At 35.8% G+C, this 21,741-nt stretch overlaps 1 protein-coding gene across 1 annotated transcript in view; it reads right to left on the reverse strand.

The window, feature by feature from the left end:
- Positions 1-20,267, reverse strand: part of SDAD1 (SDA1 domain containing 1) — a 29,962-nt gene extending 9,695 nt beyond the window's left edge. Inside the window, exons 1-16 of the mRNA XM_039845481.1 lie at positions 20,089-20,267; positions 17,287-17,391; positions 16,727-16,825; positions 14,113-14,223; positions 12,554-12,625; positions 12,375-12,475; positions 11,297-11,354; positions 10,399-10,473; positions 7,756-7,857; positions 7,106-7,175; positions 5,817-5,920; positions 4,068-4,125; positions 2,288-2,346; positions 1,498-1,574; positions 399-496; positions 240-316 (exon numbers count right to left, since the gene is read on the reverse strand). Coding sequence (XP_039701415.1) covers positions 240-316; positions 399-496; positions 1,498-1,574; positions 2,288-2,346; positions 4,068-4,125; positions 5,817-5,920; positions 7,106-7,175; positions 7,756-7,857; positions 10,399-10,473; positions 11,297-11,354; positions 12,375-12,475; positions 12,554-12,625; positions 14,113-14,223; positions 16,727-16,825; positions 17,287-17,391; positions 20,089-20,178 — 1,356 coding nt within the window. The 5' untranslated portion in view covers positions 20,179-20,267. The remainder of the gene's footprint in view (positions 1-239; positions 317-398; positions 497-1,497; positions 1,575-2,287; positions 2,347-4,067; positions 4,126-5,816; positions 5,921-7,105; positions 7,176-7,755; positions 7,858-10,398; positions 10,474-11,296; positions 11,355-12,374; positions 12,476-12,553; positions 12,626-14,112; positions 14,224-16,726; positions 16,826-17,286; positions 17,392-20,088) is intronic.
- Between the last annotated feature and the right edge of the window lie 1,474 nt (positions 20,268-21,741).

Genomic DNA, 21,741 nt, shown 5'->3' on the forward strand with positions numbered 1-21,741 from the left:
CAAGAGAACCAGCCTGACTGGCTTATAAGACTCAGTCATCATCAAAGAGCATATGCCAACTACAAAATATTTAAGGTAATGATATCCAATCCATTGTATTCTAAACTTACAGAATAAAACTACACATATCACCAATACTCATAATGAAGTACCACAAATACTAAAACTCAAATTTTAAGAAATTACTCTTATCTTCCGAGATCATAACCTTTAGATCAACATATGCATGCTCTGCCTACCCGAAATTTCTTCTGCAACATCTGAGGATTCAGTGTTCGGAAGAGATGAATCAAAGTTCTAGCGGACATCATCACATCTATAAAATAATAATTTAATTAGAAACTCCAGAACAAAGAGTCTATTGAGATAAAAAATGAATCATTCTATATGCAACTTACTCTTATCTTTGTGTGTTTTATACTGAGCCAGGTCTTGGAGAAGTTCTTCAGTCATGGCTAGAGGACATCGAGCTGTTATCTCCTTTATAGCATTGATTCTAGAAAAGGAAAAATGAATTAAAAAAAATTAAACAGTAATTTTAATCAAAGGTTTCCTAAAAGGTAAAAAATCAAAAGGAACAGAAGTTGGGTTTTATAGGGCTTAGGTCTCTAAAACTGCAGTATGGTAGAGACTGTGAGGGACTGCAGCCTTAGAGGGCTTTTGCTAGTTTATTGCCATTTCCTCCACTAGTGGAATAAGAAACAGTTATCTTCTTTGTAAAGTAAATAATGGTGGCATTTACTTACCAACTCTAAGAGGAGGAGGGATTAGATCAAATAAGTAAAGTTAAAGGTCTTTAGGACTGTTATCGCAGCAATAATTACATAAAAAGCAGCTCTTCACATACCACTTAGTTATTAGGACAGATCAGACAATCCTTAAACCAGTGTTCACACTTGTTAAGTGTTTCTGAATGAATCAGAAGGGCCAGTGCACTGTCTAGAGATTAAAGAGTGATTCGATAACAAATCATTTGTTCCAAGGGAAGATACGAATTTATGGTAGGAAAGAAGAGAAAAACACTTTGATTTCTAAACAATCTTTCATTTCAAACAGTAACGCTAGTAGAAAAACAAAATGTTGATTAGAAAAACAAAATATCTTTTCTCTGGCTTCCTCCTCAAAATTCTGACCAATAAAATAAAAATACCAAACCTCTTGAGAAGACAGTATATTTTAAACTGCTTTCCTATAGGCCACAGTACCATCTAAAATCTTACATCTTGGTCAACTAAAGCAGCGATCCCCAACCGTTTTGACACCAAGGACCGGTGCTCCTATGAGATTCTAATGCCTGATGATCTAAGATGGAGCTGAGGCGGTGATGGTAGCGCTGAGGAGCAGCTGCAAATACAAATGCAGCTTCGCTGCTGGCCTGCCGCTCACCTCCTGCTGTGCGGCAGGTTCCTAAGAATCCTAGGGGTTGGAGATCCCTGATCTAAAGCAAACTCAGTACATTAAAAACACATCCAGTGCCTCCAGCCACATTCTACATACCCTACTGTCATGACTTCTCCAGAGTTCTTGTCCGTAACAAAATTGTTGGCCACAGTCATGAGCAATGACTGAATGATCTGAATTGGGAATAAAAGAAAAGAGTGCTGGAGCAATGTCTGTACCTACTCAAACATTTGAGGATAAAGAATAATAGATTATTCGTAGTAGGAAAACAGCATTCTATCTTTGGTTTGGGAGCTAGAAGTAATCAAGACTGAGGAAGACAGGTAAAAATAACTCCATTCTGCGCTTTAGTATTCTTTGCTATCCTTGGATTAAATTTTGCTCTCCTTTAATCTTATTTTTCAACATGAATTAAAGAAATTGCTCCTACCCAGGATAATCCAATCCAAATACTGTTTTAATCAAAGAAAGGAATTATCAGTTTTGAAAAATAATCACTATAGATTTACTGATACTCCTGTCCTTCTGTCATACGACTTGACAAACGAAATTGGAATTCTCAACAATTTGTTCAACTTCACTTTCCATAGTAATTTTTTTGTTTGTTTTTGTAACCAAACTTCTGTGTATATCTCCTCAAGAGTTAGTCTCTTTTCTAGTCATTTAAAAAAAGGCGGGGAAGGGGGGCAGTATTCCTTGTGGGAAAAGCCAACATGATATACTTAATAGTGGCATTGCTGTGCATGCACGAGATCTAGACAGAAGGTTTAAGAGTTCTCAACTCAAGTGTGCTCATGGCTCACTGCGTCTGCATGTACCAAATTGCAATCCTTTCTGTTTCGGTAATAAATCCTTTTAGGTGATGAAAAAAAGAAAGAGTTCTCACCTCTGGGGGTACTAAGTGATGAGATGCTTGTGCAGCAAACAGAAGGATCTTTGTTACTTCTGAAAATATAAGAGATCAGAAAGGTCATAGTCAGTTTATTGTTCTGCCTCTCAGGACTATAACAAACATGGTGAGCATATTCTGGCCTTAATGCTATTGCTGCTTATTCCATCTGGAACACCCAACCCCCAGATATCTGCATGGCTCACTCCCTTGCTTCTTTCAAGTCCCTGATCAATTGCTGCCTTATCAAAACGTCTTTCCTGACCACATATTCTAAAATAGAACCTGCCCCAGCATTCCCTGTTGTCCTTACTCTGCTTCCTTCTTCCCCAAAATACTTATCTTCACCTGGACATGTTATATAGAGCATTCTCTGGATCTCCTAGAATGGAAGCCCTGTGAAGGTCAGGATGTTGCTTTGTGTCCACTGTGGAATTCTTATTATCTAATGTAGTGCTTAGCCTAGAAGCACTAAACAAATGAATACAAACATACATGTATACACACACTCTCCCTTAAAAGGGGAAGTATATACATAAAAACAAAACCTTTAGCTACAGAAGTGAAATGAATCCTAACTTGCCATTTGTTTGCTGACTGACCTTGGGTTTTTTTTTTCTTTCTATACCTCACAGGACTGAAGTGAGGATTAGATGAGATGATGCATATAAAACACTTAGCATGGTGCTTGACTCATGTTAGATGTTCAATAAAGGTTTGTTTCCTTCCTACCTTAGTTCAAGTTCAAAGGTAAAAACAACCATCTCTTCTTTCCTGCTTTTATGTTGTTTTTAATTGAGAATACAGGAGAACAATGAGAGCAGTAAGATACAATCCTGACATCCATTACAAAGTTACAGTAAAAGGTTAAACTTTTTTTTTAGCATTTTTCCACTAGTATTTATGGTCTTATAATAGTCCTGCTTTATCTACAGGGGATACATTCCAAGACACCCACTGGATGCCTGAAACCGTGGATAGTACCGAACCCTATATATAGGAAATTTTTTCCTATTTGTACATAGCTATCGTAAAGCTTAATTTATAAATCAGGCACAATAAAAGATTAACAACAATAATAATAAAAGTTATGTGAGTGTGGTGTCTCTTTCTCTCTCAAAATATCTTACTGTACTGCACTTACCTTTCTGCTTAAGGGAAGCACTTTATGGCTTCCCTTTGGCATATCCAAATTGCCAGCATCTCTACTCTTGCAATCTGGGGCCATTACTAAGTAAAATAAAGGTTACCTGAACACAAGCACTGTGATACTGAGATAGTCAATCTGATAACTGAGGCAGCTATTCAGTGAACTAATGGGCAGGGAGCACATACAGCGTGAATATGCTAGACAAAGGGATGATTCATGTCCTGGATGGGATGGAGCTGGACAACAAGAGATGTCATTACGCTCCTCAGAATATCATTAAATTTAAAACTTATGAACTGTTTACTTCTAGAATTTTCCATTTTATTTTTTTGGACTGCAGTTGACCACATAATTGAAACCAACTGGAAATGGGGCACTAGTGTACAAAAAGGCTCGCTTTGAGAAACCAAATTGTTTTTTGTTTTTCCCAAAAATAATTGTTAAAGTTGATGAGCAGAACAAGTACCTTATGGCGGATTTTGGAAAACCTAAGGGTTTCTTTCTCCTTCCCTAAAACAGAACACACTTCATTCCTAACTCTTGTCTTTAGTAATTCCAGAAAAAAAGACTCTGGATGGTTATTTGTACCCAAGGCCACCAAAGAAACCTGGCAAGTAGGAGGCTTACCTCTTTGGTGGGGCTGCAGAAACCTTTGCACAAAGGGATAAAAGTTGAAGAGGAAAAGCTGTGCAAAAAAGAATGCACTGATTTTAATACATACATAACTGAAGTTACAGAGTTTAATTTCCCCCTAATACAATTACATCACCAAGCTCAACTATTTGGGAATCATTTTTTACTTTTATTTTTTCTCAACAAGCATTCATGCCCTAGGATGATTCAATGTGCTGTTTCAACAAAGGAAAGGAAGGCTATGATACTATCCTCATTATGTAAAGGAATAAGAAAGTGTATACAGAATAAACCAGGGGGAAAAAGGCAGCCAAAATGCAACATTCTTCTACTTTTAAAATTGGTGTGGCTATGGATCTAATTTTTTAGTCTTTAAAAATAAAGAGGATTATAGGAAGGAACAGCATTGATATTAAAGCTCCAAAGCAATTGGCAAAATAGTAATTCAAATCTGAATCACATCTAATATAATCTGATCACAAAAAACCCTCCCAGTTCTGATTTTATTATTGGATACCAATCTAACCACACTGGAGGAATCACTCTCAGTTCTTTTTAGAGAGAAAACACTACCCCTTTGGAGGCTACCTAAATAAAGGTGGCATGGGTCCAGTCATTAAAGCAAATGCAATCTTTGACTTCAAGAGAAACTTTTGTGATGGACTGGTCTTTTTCAAAGTTCATGTGTGAGAATACATTAATTTTTTCTATTTTGGCCACAGAGCAAAACCAGGGCCAGAGAAGAAACAGGGAAGATGTGGGATCGATATAAAGATGTATATTCAATTATAGTTAGTTTTGAAACTCTGGTATCATTTCCATCAAATCGTATTTAAATTACAAATTGCTTCTGCTTTCCTATCAAGCTCAAATTCAGGTATGACATGAAATTACTTTCACAAATGTAACCAGAATTGACTTGCTAATTCTGCTTTAGAACTGCAGCCTATGGAAAAAAGGCAATTTATTCTTTAAATGTTATTCTTAAAGAAATGACTGCCTTCACTCATATATACTTTCATTTTTAACTTGACATATGTCTATACTGTTTGATTTCAATAAACAAGACTGTTTTACTTAAAAAGTTTTTTTGGAAGGAAATTAACACACTCAATGATGTTTAGAGCAGCATTAGTCACAAAAGCAAAATAGGGAACAACCTCAATGGTCATTTCTTTATGGCCTAAATTTTGGGAATCTCACCTTGTTTACAATGGCAGTTAGTCTAGCAGTATATGACAGTATGTGTGAAGTTTCCATATGTATACTTAATATAAATACATTACACTACCAAGGAGCTTCTGCAAACTAATTTAATATTAAATAAATGACCAGAGAATTCAGGTTTGCAAACATAATCTACTAGAGTGGTCTGGAAGTCAGGAAGGCTGTGGATATATAAACTGCAAAATACAGTAATGGTGGATAAAAATATGTGGGTTATGTTGGCTCAGAAAAATGTATATGTGAAACAAAGTTGAATAAAAAGAAAGTAGAAAAATACAACACAAAATAGTCTGTCCATAAACCAAATATATGTACAATTTAACATCCATTCATATTGATAAGAAAATGATAAAAATGGCTATTTTCAGAAAGAAAGACTATTTTTCTGTAAGTTATGTGCATTTAAATGGTTTCTGGGAATAAAATTAAGCCACTGCTCTATCTTAATGACTTTCCTTTTACCAAGAATAATTTTACTTCTAATATTCACCAAGAGAAACATAATGTAATTCAAACCTCATGAATTCCCACCAATCTGGAGATGAGGTTCATGAGCATCATCTTCACTTCAAATCTCTCCTTAGAGCTCTCTAGCTGCTTTAGCAGTTTTTCTGCAAAATCTAGAAAAGAGAGTATCAGAGAAGTACACTGTGGGTCCATGGTCCGCACATTATCTAACGCTAGAGAGAAAGACAGTAAGATCAGCAACTCTGGTGTGGCTGTGCCTGAAATCACTCTGCCGAAACAGGATGGTAAAAATAGCAAGAATGACAAAAAGTGAAAAGATTCACATACAGATGAATAAAACTTCAATGGTGCCCAAAGTTAAGTCTTAAGGATTCCCAAGATTTTTAGCATCCTTATCTTGGGTGACTGCTTGATAGGTGTTTCACTTAACAGTTCTCTAGAGCCTTGCTCCTCAAAGTGTGGTCTGCAGACCACCAGTAGCTGGTCCACACGGTAGTTTGTTAGACATACAGAATCACCTGACCTCCTGAATCAGACACTTTAACAGGATCTCCATGTGATTTTTATGTACATTATTACAGTTTAAGAAACACTAAGAGAGGTCGACAAACACTGCTGTACATTAGAGCAGCAGTCCCCAGGGACCGGTGCTACTATGAGAATCTAATGCCCGATGGTCTGAGGTGGAGCTGAGGCGATGATGCTAGCACTGGGAAACGGCTGCAAATACAGACGAAGCTTCGCTGGCTCGCCCGCCACTAACCTCCTAATGCGGCCCAGTTCCTAACAGGCCACAAATCAGTATCAGTCCACAGTCCAGGGTTTGGGGACCCCTGCATTAGAGTACAGAGAGCGTTTAAAAATTCCAGTGCTCAGCTGCACCCCATACCAACTAATCAGAGTCTGGGGATGGCAGGCCCCGAACACCAATATAGTTTTATAAATTCCTTAGGCGATTCCAATGTGCACTCTAGTTTGAGAACTAGTATTCCAGAGAACAGGTTTCCCAAACTGTTGGCTTCCACACATCAGTTTTAAAAAAAAGGATCAATAAAAGATTCTGAATTTTTCCTTTGGTCAAGTACAATGTCCTACCACTACTGTGTTGTTAAAGACATGAATCACAGAGAGCTATTCTTCCATATTTTTCTTATTTTGCTGTGGACTGGCAGTCACCACTTTTGAACAAAATTCTCTAGGTTACAATAAACTAATAACAACTAAGTATTGTCTCTTAAGTGCTAGGTATCTTATATTTTCTGGTAACTCAGAAGGTAAGAAACTAAACAGGCAGAGGTAAGGCCAACAAGGAACTTGGGAACTCATCATTATAGTACCTTGGGGATCATGAATTAAGTGAATAGCTGAAAAGTTAAACACCTCTGGTTTTTTCTTCTTCTTTTGTTTCTGAAAGACAAGGAGAGGAAAAACATTTACATTCTGAATTACAGTGATGAGGTGCTTGGGGTTAAATGTGCTAATGTGCTAAATGCTATCATCAAACCCATCATACTATTTAAAAAGAAAAAAATCTTTGTTCCAAAAACCTTTCTTTCAACTAGACAAATTAAAGGTGGTTTTTGTCTTTTAAGATTAAACCTTGGGAATTTTCCACCTATGAGCACCTGTGAGAATTTTAAAAATTTGAAAATATAAGCATTATAAATTACATAGGACCAAACTAATGATTCTCAGAGTACCTATTACTCTTCTGTAGACATAGCTAGCAAAGATAACCTAATACAGGCCATCTTGATCAGAATAAGTGAAAAGTAAATTTAATCAAATGAATTTACTCAAGTTACAGATTTTGCTAGAGCTGAAAACATTTACTAGTCTAAAAAAATTAGTGCTTAAAAATTCATTATACATTTCTAATCTTTTTAAAATGCTATTTCTTTATTTCAAATTCTTAAAAGCTTTTGCTAAAAAACACATATTCTGCATCCCCATGATTCCTACCTCATTTCCCAGGTACAAGTCTCACCTTGAGCACTTTCATAGCCTTTTCCAATCTTTTCTTGTGTTTAGAGCTTTTCTTCCCTGTGGCATACTGCACTAGCAGATCTCTTGCTGTTGGTCCTTCATCCTGAAGAAGAAACTACTTTGTAAAATGGTAAACAAGGAAAATCTGCACAGAAGCAAAGAGTAATCCTTTCAACCACTTCTTTGTAATTATATTCTCTGCACCATTATTAAATGAACATAACTTTTAAAAATTCAGTAAAAAAGTATTTGCCCATGTGCACATACAAAGATTTTCATTGCAGCACTGATTTTTGTTTTTAATTTATATTGAAGTAGAATATATAAACAGAACACAATTTTGCTTTTATTTGAAAAAAGAAATTGGAAAGAAATATTTATCAATAACAAAATGCTTAAACTATAATATATTCACATTATGAAATACTACATGAAGGTTAAAAGGATGAGGTAGATCTATATGTACTAATGGAAGATCTAAATGAATTGGTACACTTATGTATATATACATATACATATACATTATATATATATACACACACAAACACAAAGAAAGCAAGTTGCAGAATAACATATATTAATTACATATTTTAAAAACCTACTACACACATAAGACAATCCATATATAAATGCATGAGAAGCTGAATGGTTATCTGTGAAGAAGGAACTGGGAAGTGGAAATAAGACAAGGTCAAGAAAACATATATAAAATCTGACATTTTTTATCTAAAGAAGAAATACAGATGGCCAATAGACATGAAAAGATGCTCAGGGTCACTAATCATCAGAGAAATGCAAATTAAAACCACAATGAGATATCACCTCACACCTGTCAGAATGGCTATCATCAATAAATCAAAGAACAAGAAGTGTTTGCAAGGATGTGAAGAAGAGAGAACCCTCATATACTGTTGGTGGGATTGCAAACTGGTACAGCCACCATGGAAAACAGTCTGGAGGTTTCTCAAAAAATTGAAAATAGAACTACCTTTTGACTCAGCAATTGCACTTCTGGGTATTTATCCAAAGAAAACCAAAACAACCATTCATAAAAATATATGCACCCCTATGTTTATGGCAGCACTATTTACAATAGCCAAGATATGAAAGCAACCTAAATGTCCATCAACAGACAACTGGATAAAGAAGTTATGATTCATATATACAATGGAATGTTACTCAGCCATTAAAAAAAGTGAAATCCTACCAATTCACATTGACATGGACAGACTTAGAGGTTATTATACTGAGTGAAATAAGTCAGAGAAAGATAAATATCATATTATTTCACTAATATGCTGAATCTAAAGAACAAAAAGAACAAACTAATCAAAAACAGACCCTCAAATATAAAGGACAATCAGGTGACAGCCAGAGGTGAATGGGGTGGGAGGGCTGGGAGAAAGTGATAAAAAGGTAAAGAAATACATATTAGTAGTTGATAGATAGTCACAGGGATGGAGAGCATGGCATAGGGAATGCAGTCAGCAGTAAGATAATGGTTATGTGTAGAGCCAGAGGGAAGATACAATAATCAGGTGGATCATTTCATAAACTATATAAATGTCTAACCAATGTATTGTATACTTCAAACTAATTAAAAAAAAAAAAAAAAAAAAAGGAATGACAGCATAGGGAACAGAACCAATAGTATTATAATGGCTATGTACAGAGCTAGATGAGTGACAGAGTAATCAGGGAGATCACTTCACAAACTATATAAATGTCTTACTGATGTACCGTATACCTGAAACTAATAAAAAAATGAGCTATCAAAAAAAAATCTGAAATTTTTCACAATAAGAATGTACTGTTTGAGACTCACAAATACAGTGGACAATTTAGTGACAACGGGAAGGGGAGGTTGGGGGGCTGGGAGAATGGGGTAAAGGGTTAAAAAAGTACAAATTAATAGTTGATATACGGTCATATGGATGGGGAGCATGGCATAGGGAATGCAGTTAGTATTAATATATTGGCTAGGTGGAAAACCAGAGGAGAGAAGAAGCAATTAGGGGAATCATTTTATAAACTACATAAATGTCTATCCAATGTACTGTATACTTGAAACTAATTAAAATAAATTAAGAAATAAAAGAATGTACTGTTCATATGTTATTTAATAAAATAACAAATTAAAAGATGTTATTACATATTCTAGTTTTCTTGTTACCAAAGTGCTAAAATGGAAAGGAAAATTTTTTTAGATTTTCTTTTTAATCTTTTTAATTTTAATAAAAAATATTTTTCAATAAAGACAATTTTGCGACATCATAAATATTTTTTTCACTTTAAAGATGCCATATTATACCTCTCCCTTCCCTCATTCTAAACTTCTATGTCGACATTCTACCTCAAAATAATGTTCCAGCAATTTTCATTCTGAGTTTATATAGTGAGATATAGACAATGCTTTAGAACTAAGAACAGGGCTGAATTAATCTAAGTTTTATTATTGAACCAATCTTACTGAATGTGACAAATTCTAAACAGAATAAAATCTCAGCACAGCAGAACTCAATAAGGATAAAGTAACATAAGTTTCTTTCTAACTTGAGCAGTCATGGACTTTAAAATTTGTACTGAGAGCAATAATGAAATCTGATAAACAATAAAGCTCAGAAGCATCTATGATTAAACTAACCTCAGATTCTGAGTCACTGTCCGGTTTCTCCTCTTCATCTTTCCCAAGGAAGAATGTCAAAGCAGCAACTAATATCTAAAGAGCAATCAGAATAAAGTCTATTACTCACCCCAGCTTACAACAAAGAATACTTTTGTCTACACTTTATACATGAGTTCAAACTAGGAGCTGAAGAAAATAATCAAAGAGTGGTAAGATTTGGGCTAATTCTTAATTAAAACATAACGTTTTTATAATGTGATCTGTCCTAAAATATATATATATATGTAGTTGTCCCTAAGTATTCTCAGGGGATTGGTTCCAGGACCCTGGTGATACCCAAATCCATGGATGCTCAAGTCCCTTATACAAAATGGCCTAAATCAACACATACAGTCAGCTTTCTATATCTGCGTATTCACTCAATCACCGATCAAAAATAGTATTTTTTGAAATACTTTGAAACCCATGAATGCTGACAGCCAACTGTAATTTTAAAAAAACTTTAGATAAAAACAGCCATACTCCACACAGTAGTTGTTATCCTTCAAGCAAACTTTCAAGAATTTCTATATCCCTCACACAAAAAGTGACATTACAGCCCTTCTAAGAGAAAGTCAAACAGGTCCTTAAATTTCTTTCAGCTGTGCCTGAGTCCAATAAAATAAGTCAAGAATCACAGGGGAAAACATAAAATAAACACTGAGGCTATCATTTAATACACAGCATTTAAAAAACTCATGGTAATTTTGTTTGACTTCTCTAAAGCACAGATTGGTGAGGCGGGTTAAGCACAAAGAGAGCATTAGTAAACATGACCTGCATATCCACACACTACCTCTTCCTCACATACTACCTCCTTCACCTTCTATCTAGAGAAGCAGACCACTCACAGATATTGCCCTCACACAGCACTCACCTTGGTGACCTTAGAGAAACATGCAGTTGTGATCACATTGACAGTTTTGGCATCGTTCCTGCGGGTAGATAAATGAGTATTTTAAAGTAAATTTTCATTCTACTGTATTTGATAGCATAGACAATGGCACAAAATAAACAATATAATAAACATTTCTGACATGTTAGAATTCATAGTTGTAATATTTTAAAAAGTCAACCATAGGTGAACATTTAAATTTTAGCGCAGTCTTACTTCAGAAAATTGCACAGCCATTAAGATGGACTTTATGAAGAATTTTAATAACACAGGAACCTCAAGGTAAGTGAAACACACAAAACCAGAATAAAAAATCATTAATATAGTAAAATTTCAAACATATTTAAAAATTCACATTAAAGAAAAGACAGGAGGAAATATTATAAATTATTAACAAGATTGTCTTGAGGTAGTGGGACTGTAATTTTTTCAAAAACTTTTCTAGCTTCTCCAAATTTTCTATTGCAACGAATATTACCTTAATACTAAAAAATAAATTAGTGAAAGAAAAGCAAAAGGCAATTGTTGGGGGCACTATACTAACAAATCAAAGTTTATGAAACATTTTATTTTACATATAGGATAAAATGATTTGAACATCTTCAGAGTGGTAGATTAATAAGAGCACAGGTTTCAGAGTCAGATCTGAAATGATACATGCTATATTGAATTGTATTAAAAGTTCTCATTGATCAAAAAAAAAGAAAAAGAAAAAAAAAAGATCTGGGTTTGAATTTCAGTTCTGCCCTTTATTAGCTACTAAACTTAAACTCTGAACTTCAGGTTTGTTACCTATAAAATGGGGATAATTCCAGATAAGCTGCATTACATTGTTCTGAAGAGTGAATGAGGTAATACACAAGTGCACTTGAACCATTTCATGGTAGTCAGTGTTGCTATTCATTATTTGTATTGCCTCTGTATTTTTACTTCCAAGTTAATCTATGACAGAGTATTTTAAAGAACTCAAAAGCAAGAAAAATATTTGTGTAAGTGCTCTGTAGTAACTATAAATGAATAAAAGATTCTATTTCTCAAGAGACAAATAAATATATATTACCAGATATTTCTTCTGTAGAGTTCAATCATCACATCCAAGGATATCTTGGCTGCAGTGGCATTGCTGTCTCTTAACATGGTATACATGAAATTCTGCAATACCTAAAGAAAAGAGGAGAAAGAAAACTTAATACACTGACGGTACAATGCTGCAAACATGGAAAACAAAAGGGTACTTACTACATTCACTTTATTGTTCTTGTGTTTTGCATTTATATTCTTGATATCAGTCACGATATGTGTGTATAAAGTCTGAGAGAAAAGAGCAAAAACGTATACATTAACCAACATATCAAACCTTGCTCAATTTGGAGAAAAGTACAAATGTACAGGAGGACTTAATATTATTTACTTTTCATTTTATCACGAGACCAAAAACAAAACAAAGGCAGCAGCTCAAATGCAAAAGGAAAGCTGCCCTGAAAAGGTTAAACATGGAATTACCATATAAACCCAATTCCACTTGCAGTTATATACCCAAGAAAAATGAAAACATATTTCCACACTAATGTTCACACAAATATTCATAGCTGCATTGTTCAGAATAGCCAAAAGGAGAAAACAACCTGAATGTTCATTAACTAATGAATGAATAAACAAAGTGTGGTATAATCACACAATGAAATAGTACCTGGCGACAAAAAAGGAATGAAGTACTGATACATACTAAAACGTGGACAAAACCTTGAATTCATTATACTAAGTGAAAGAAGCCAGACACAAAAACTACACATTATATGACTCCATTTATATGAAATACCCAAAGAACGCAAATCTATAAAGACCAAAAGTAGATTGGTGGTTGCCTCGGGCTAGGAGAGATGCAGGGATGGGAGAATGACTGCTAATGGAAATGGGGTTTCTTTGGAAGGTGATAATAATGTTCTAAAAGTTATTGTGGTGATGGTTGCAAATTCTGAATATACTAAAAACCACTGAATAGTACACTTTAAATGGATGAAGTGCATGTGAATTATATCTCAATAAAATTGTTATTTTAAAAAAAGGAAAGTTGCTCCATTTATTGAGACCCCAACTGCTTACCAGACAATACTGGCAATACATATATCATTAGTGCCCAAAATATGCTCCCATGGACAATTTTTATCCCACAAGTTAGACCAAGAAGTACAATTGCTAAAATCAAATGTTAGCAGTGTCTGAACACTTTGAAAAAAAAATTTTTAAGTTAATGAATGTGAACTTAAGTTTTTCTTTCTTAAATTTCTTTCATAAACTTTCAGCTTCTAATCTTACTTATAAAAGCAAATACAAAGTCATAGAGAAATAGTAATAATAAAAAAGGTTAGTTTTGGGGGGGCTAAGGTGGGTGGTTATAACTGAGTGTCCAGTCATGCTCTGATTTAGCTAGTCGGTACAGCACAGTGGAAAAGGGCTTGGGTTCTGGAGCCAGACTGCCCCACTAAGCTGTGTGACTCTGGGCATGTTACTCTACCTCTCTGTGCATCAGCCTTTTCATCTATAAAATGATAATAATAATAATAAAAATAACCCTTATCTCATTTTGTGAGTAAGTAAATAAAATACATAAAAAGCTTTAGGAATGGCATCTGGCAAAAAGTAAGCATTTAATAAAAGTTCAGCTATTACAACCGTGGTTGATTTTTTTCTTTTACAATTATTCTTAAGTGTATCCAATAATGTGAAGCATCAAGAATTTACAAGTTTTATGTCACTGCAAGGAAAAATGAGATGTATAAAGCAATTTTGCTCCTTACCTTTCGCAGCAGCTTATCATGACAACGCAGAAGTTCAAAGAAGAGTTCTAGTAAACTTGATGGATTGATGAGATTCTTATTTCTCAGCAAGATCAAAGCTTTGCAAAATGTCTCCGGAAGGAAAAGAAAACATACTATAAGATAAAAGTAATGAGAAAATGGAGCATATATATCCCAAAAGAGCATAACATCTTCTACTAACTAGACATTATTCTAAGCATCAGAACAGAACAGATAGTCTCTGCCCTCAAGGACCTTATACACTGTGGGTGGAGAAGAAGAGGGGAGAGATGAGCAAGTAAGCACATAAACAGGAGTATCTCAGATAACAAGTGTCACAAAGGAAATAAGTGTCACAAAGGGTCATATTAATTGATACATTGTGGCTACTTTACACATGAGGTCAATATATGACAAAACCCCAGAGATCAATGAATCCACAGAGATAAGAAAGATGGGGTAACAGTAATATAATACACTAAATTGGAATAACCAATCTGAATTTGTGACCTTACAAGGCATTCTTTTGAAGTATTGTTAGTACCAAGAATGGCCCCAAAGCAGTTGTAGAACTTTTACCACCAACTTTTATGCGTACCCTTATGGCTCAAATTTTTGCCTCTAATACTTTTTTCCATTAGATGGAAAGGACTAAGAAGCACCCAGTGGCAAGGTGGTGACAATCTAAACGTAAAATAGTAAAAATAATAATTCTTAAAAGCGTCAAATAGTTGGTGATGGAAGGAAATCTAACTTTGGGTGGCGAACACACAATACCATACATATATGACATACTGTTGAATTATATACTTGAAACTTATTTGATTTTATTAATCAGTGTTACCCTAATAATTTTTAATAGAAAAAAAAATTAACAAAAAGTACATAAAAACGTAGTTACATTGTCAAAGAGAAATATAAAAAAAATCATTTTATTGATTTTATTAGGTAATAAGTTAATTACATAGATATTTTGTTTCTTCTACTAAGAAATACAGTCTGTTTCCACCCGTGTAAGCAGGAAAGCATAAAGAAAAACTTGGGAATGATTCAAAAAGTCCTGGAAAGGTAGCAAATATATTAGGTAGAAAAAAGTTCAGAGGTTGATAACGATTGGTGGCTATTACAACAGCCAATTAAAAAGAGGATGTCACCAGAGTGTTCTAAATGATTCCTCTAATGCTAATTACACAGACTCAATCCCTTGTTTCCTAGCAAAGGAAATCTCTACTAATTATTTTATAAAAACCTATTAATCATCATAAAATACTATAAAGAAACATACACGCACATTTATTTATTTAATAATGCCTGCTGACCATATTAGTGTGGTGCTGTTATCCACACAAAACTTAAAGCCTTATTACTTAAAAAGACATTGGGTCTCATAGTCAAAATCTCAAACCTGTACAACCTGGAGGAACTTGAAAAGTTCCATGACATTAAGTGTTCTGACTAAATGGTTCAGGTTTGAAACCTCTTGGGCTGTGCCGTTAGGTCCCATGTCCCAACTTGAGAGTTAATCAGTTAACAACCCTAAGCCTTCAACCTTGGTTTGTCTGAGATCGTAGTCTTTTTCTTAAAAATCTTAATAAAATCTTAGAATTATAGAAAGTCTTTCAAAATGTAATAAGAAACAAAGTCGAATCTATGGACTTAGTATTTTTACAGGTTTTGGTATAGGATATCAGTATGTTTTGTGATCAGATTTGTGTAAGTTCAACCTGCTGCAAAGGTGTTTAAAAGGCTGATGTATAAAATTTAAAAATGCCTAAGGCTGGGTTCCCATTACAGGGATTTGTCTGGGTGTGCTCTCTTTTAAAAGGGAAGTAAGGCAGCAGGATAGGGCGGAAAAAAGGAAGCTGAGCAAGGATGTGCACCTGGCTGGAGACTAGCTTTAGTCGGATCACAAAGAAGCCCTGGAGCATAAACTGCAACACAAATCAGGACCCACCATGAAGGAAGGGGCTGTGCTTTTGTACTGCTGGGTTAGTCAGGTACCTGCCGTGAGCTTTCTTCGAGGACTACCTTCCAGGGGCTAGGGCTCCCATTTAGCTGAAGACAATGCTCTAGAGAAACAGGAGTGGGGCAGGGGGGCATTAGGTGAAGGAAATGGGTACACTGGCTTGGTAAAGGGGACCCAATCTCAACTACTAAAGCGACAACGTTTCAAAGATCAAAATGGATATTTAATGGGTAAGTTTATTATTAAGCTTATACAAATTATAAGTTGTAATTAAGGTTCTTCATGCATATGAGATTTGAATGACTATAGGAAACCATCTATTCAAAAGAGGCAAAAGAGCATCCTGGGAGGGTTAGCGTACTGGAAGAACAGAAAGATCAGAGAGGAGTGCAGCAGAAAAGGTGAAGAGATTAAAAAAAAAACACAGGCAGGAAGCAGATCACATAGGGATTTGAAGGCCATGATAAGTTTGAGTTTTATTCTAAGAATAAATCAGAAGCCACAGAAGGATTTTAAGGAAGAGGTGACATATTCTGATTAATATTTTAAAAAGATGTTTAGTTGAGAGGCTGTTCTCATTTAAACACATATTACATGCACAGACAATAAATAAGACAGCATAGGTATCAACCCCACTACTGGTCATACCATTCGAAGATCTGGATCCAAGACAGTGTGATTGTAGGAGAGAAGATCTTTCAGCTCTTGAGGAAAGTTACTTAAATGTTCTGGGTAGCAGTGACCAATCTGTAACAAAGCAAAGACTCTTCTGAAGTTTCTCTTTCTTTCCTATAATTCATGGCACATATTTAGGATGTTCTAAAATAGAAGAATAAAGACTATTTCACAGTAGATGGTTCCAAACCATATCTTTTTTTTACATGCTAATTACTCTGACCCCTTTCACATTTCCTCTAGTTTTAGTAAAATATGTGACATAATTTAGAATCTGACTTTATAATGAACTTGAAGAAAACAAAGAGTTTGAAAGTTTTGCTCTAGATGGTTCTGTGAAAAGGTCTAGCAAAATTTTCGAACTCACCAAACGGAAAAAAATAAAATTTGCAAAGAGAGAAAATTAAAAAAAAAATTTTTCTTTAAATGACAGTTTTACTCTGAATGGAATGAAGCTGGATATTACTGGAAAAATATTCTGCAAACAATATGTAACAACTGGTTTTTGTGTTATTCAGAAAGTATCTTCTTACCTGTGCCATAAACATCACCAGCTCTGCCAGTTCTTTGCTGGGTTTATTTGGTTGCAATTTGAAAATCTCCACATTGGATTTGTAGTGATTATATTGCTGTAGAAACTGTAGAAAAATAAATTTAAGTTTGTCACCTTCTATTATATCACTTGCTCAGCAGGGAATGAAAAATTACTTAGTAGAAGTCTTTGACAGTAGCATGGAGCTAAAGATGTGACAAAAGTATATAGAAACACTACCTTTTCCTTATCTGTATTCTTCAAAATAAGTTTTGAAAAATTTAGGCACATCATAGGTAAACTAAAGACCCTTTCTTCTACTATTAGAAATTTAGGTAGTGTGGTGTAAAGCAGCAGTCCCCAATCTTTTTGGCACCAGGGGCCGGTGCTCCTATGAGAATCTAATGCCTGATGATCTGAGGTGGAGCTGAGGCAGTGATACCAGCACTGGGGAGCAGCTGCCAATACAGATGAAGCTCTCATTTGCCCGCCACTCACCTCCTGCTGTGCAGCCCAGTTCCTAGCAGACCATGGACCAGTACTGATCCTTGGCCTGGGGGCTGAGGACCCCTGGTGTAAAGAACAGTGAAGTAAAAGTCAAAAACTCAGATTCTGGCCCTATTCTGCCATTTACCATCCAAATAACTCCTACTACATTTTCGATGTATACAGAGCACTCACATCAGCAGAAAAATACCAGGCCAGAAAAAGTAAATTATTTATATCTCAAGTACACAAAGTACTCCAGTCAAAATTCCCCTCTTTTAAATACTAATTGAGATTTTATCCTGGATAGATGCACAGAAATAATGATAGTAGCTTCCACTTATTCAGCACTTGCTATATGCCAACCTCATTGTGTACATTATCTCATTTAATTATGTTTAATCGTAGCAACTCAATCTAATGTTGAAACTCACCAGGCCTCACTTACATGTATCTACTCTCTATCCCTAGACCACACTTTTAAGGAGTATATGTGCATGAGAGAAAGACAGACAGACAGACAGACAGACAGACACTGTGAGAATGAGTACTTCTTGATATTACCAGCCTTGACTGGTCTAGTGAACTCCACATTCATATATTACTTGTCTGATATCTCTGTTTAGATGTCTACCAGACATTTTAAACTTAGCATGGTCAGAAAACATAACTCTTGATTTCCAACAAAACTGGTAGGCCTCCTTCTTTCTCCACGAGTAGGAGTCAAGAGAGACCTGAAGCCCCCTACATGTTTCAGATAAGACCCTCTTTTTCTTGACTCCATACCACTATTGACAGGAGAGAGGAGAGTGCCTCAGAACTCGGTATGCTCCTGTCAAGATCCTTATCCCACTTCTTCCCCTACGCTACCCTGGCCCAGCCATCACTAACTGCCTTGAGGTAAACAGGACATATTCCCATCCAGTTTTACTTTCTTCATGTCCTTACCACTATATGTCTACCATCACTAGAACATAAATTCAAAAGAATAAGGTTCTCATATCTGTCTTACCATTGTATCCTCAGTGCCTAGAATTATACTGACACACAGTAGGTAAAATATGTATAGATCTGCATGTGTATTTGTTAAATGAATGAAAGAGCAATTCTGTGGTAAGAATGATCTCCTTACATATTAAAACAGGCTCAGTAATTAATGCTCCCTTTTGAAAGAACTGGTCAAAAGCAGGGCTAGGATTTAGTTAGTTTTGAAACTAGTGCTCTTAAATACAGCACTATACAGACTGTTTATTACTCTGTCAGTGGTTGTATAGTGCTTTACGCATCTTAGAGCCTTACCTATATTAATTTCTTGTATTTGTTCCTTACTCTTTATTTTCACTGCCCTGATTCTGGGAAAGGGTTCTCTTTACCGTTGACCTAAATCGCATTGCTCTTTTTTAAAGCATTAATATAAATATTTCTACACGAAAAATTGGGGAAGAAGAGAAATGAAAACGGCAGTCAAAAGATGAATAACTATATTAGCCATTGAAAAAAAATCATAATTTAGTGAGAAAGAAGCCTAAACACCTAGCGGATTCTTGTTTAACGCCTGTCAGACAGATGGGTGTCTGAAGAAAACATTTGCCAGATTAACATATTAAAACTGCCACTTTCATTTTGTAGCTTCTCGGCTCAAACACCTTCAATGTTCATAATTCGTATGACGTCCGTATACAAAGTCTGGACGCAATCTGGACCTAATCTAATTTTTCAACCTCATCTTTTCCCGAAAAGATTCTGACATCCACGTCATGCCAGCTTCCGATGAATTTAAATCCTGGTTTAACTAGATACACTAAGCTCCTGTGTCTGTCTCTTATACATGAGAATACCACCTCCTTCCCAACACAGCCCTACCATAGACAGCTCGGCTCGGAAACGAACGTCGGTAGAAAGCATCCTGACATACGATTCAACAAGTGTTACTAACTAATTCAAGTTAGGGGTTCCTGAAAAGAAAAGGTTGAGAAACCTGCATGGAAGTTAGAGGTTAGGGGCGGGCCATTTGTCTCTCCACCTCAGTGAGGTCGGGAGATAAATCCTAAAGCAAAATGAGGTCTTTAAGGGTGTTTCCGTGACAGCGGGGTCTACAGAGCAGGAAAAATATCCAAAGGGACAGCAGATTTCCAAGAGGTGGGGAACGAACTCCGAAGCATGTCGCTTCTCAAGGCCTTTTCTCTTCCCGAGAGACCCCAAAGCCTAAAAGAACACGTGGCCAGCCAGGATCCCAGCTCCACTCTACGCCTCCCCGCCCCACTGGTGTCTAACCAGTCGCGCTTCGGCCTCTAGCGCTGCCGCGCCGCACACCTACCTCTTCCACATAGGCCGGTGGGTCCCGCTTGATCAGATTCTGTAACTGCGGCAAGTTGCTGGGCAGCTTGTTGTTGTTTCTGTTGGACATATTGGCTGGCTCCGCGGCGACCACTTTTTGGAAAATCCACACTGCTGGCAACTGCAAACAGTTCCAGCTACGGCTGGGAATCGTGCTTCCGAGTACGACCGGAAACAGCACATGGGACGTTCAACAGGCGGCGCCATTTTGACTCTTAAAAACGGGCGGGACTACGGGAGCCTCGGAATGTCAAACTTACTTTCACTGCCGAAATGCTCTGTCGTGGCTTTTAAGACATTTCCCACCGTCGGGGAACCGCTACTACTGCCGACCGTTTCTGAGATCATCTGAAATGCAAAGAGTTTTGTTTTGTTTCGTTTTGTTTTGATTTCCACATACATTAGTTATTTCATCATCTCGATGCTCTTACGAAACAGATGAAGATTACTAGATTTTTTTTTTTTTTAATTCCTAAACCTAAAGTTAGAAGCTAAAAAAAAATCCGTGGGGAGTAGATAGCACTATCCTATTCTAATAGAGGGGGAAAAAAGAGCAATGAGGGGTGTTGTTTTTAATTGTATAATTTTAAATACTTTTTTGTTTCAACTCAGCGCGACCCAGACTCGGGATAAGACTGCCAGGCTGGATAAAATGTGGTCATGATGATTGGTTTAAAAATGCAAATTAATTTGTATTGAAAAGAACCAGTGTTATAACTTATGCACTCTTAAGCCAGAGTTTTAAAATCAGTTCCTGGTAATTCCAAGAAAATACATTTCTACCATGTCACGAATGTGCAAAAATAAATATGTGGTGAATGATGTATGACATAGAGTGTTAATACAAAGTCTGCTTGATCACTCATCCTATGCCAGGCACCATTCCAAGCACTTTACTTGTATTAACTCATTTAATCCTCAGAACAGCCTTCTAAAATAGGTACTATAATTATGTGCACTTTATAGATGAGGAAATAATTCTCAGACAAGCTGACTGCCTAAATTCATAGCTGGCGAAGAAACTGGGATTTCAATCCAGGCAGTCTTGATTGTAACCAGATAGAAAGAAAAAAGCAGCCTGACAGCCTGTCAGCTGATAACTGGTTCGGCATTAATAGATGGATGGTGATGTTCTCCTGCTTTACATAAGCAATTTCACAGAACACCAATTTCAGTCAAGGTTATCTGTGACCAGGATGGAATGAGCCCCAAACAAGACAACTCTAATCACATCTGAGCACAAACAAAATCAAGAAAGCTGTTCAAACCATGGTTAGTTTTACAGCTGCATTTGGAGAATGCCTATTCTATTTATTAATCATTGAGTCGAGTACTTGTGAAGGTATTAAGAAGTAAATGTAAGCAATAAATTTTTTTCTAAATCAATAGATTTATTTTTTTTTAATTTTTGGTTAGTTTATATAAATGAGGAAAAAGTATCCTCAAAAAATATATTGAAATTATTTAATATAATTCCTGTCAAAATCATAAGGTTATGAATAGTCATCTTGAGTCACCAAAACGTGACTTGTGAATGAAAAATTCAGGCCATGTCACAAGCTTTTATTCACAATCGATATGTCAGGAACTAGTGTAGTTGTTAGGAATACAAAAATAAATTGGACATGGGCAT

Source organism: Pteropus medius, unplaced genomic scaffold, assembly GCF_902729225.1.
Source record: "Pteropus medius unplaced genomic scaffold, Ma_sr-lr_union100, whole genome shotgun sequence".
Lineage (NCBI taxonomy): Eukaryota > Metazoa > Chordata > Mammalia > Chiroptera > Pteropodidae > Pteropus > Pteropus medius.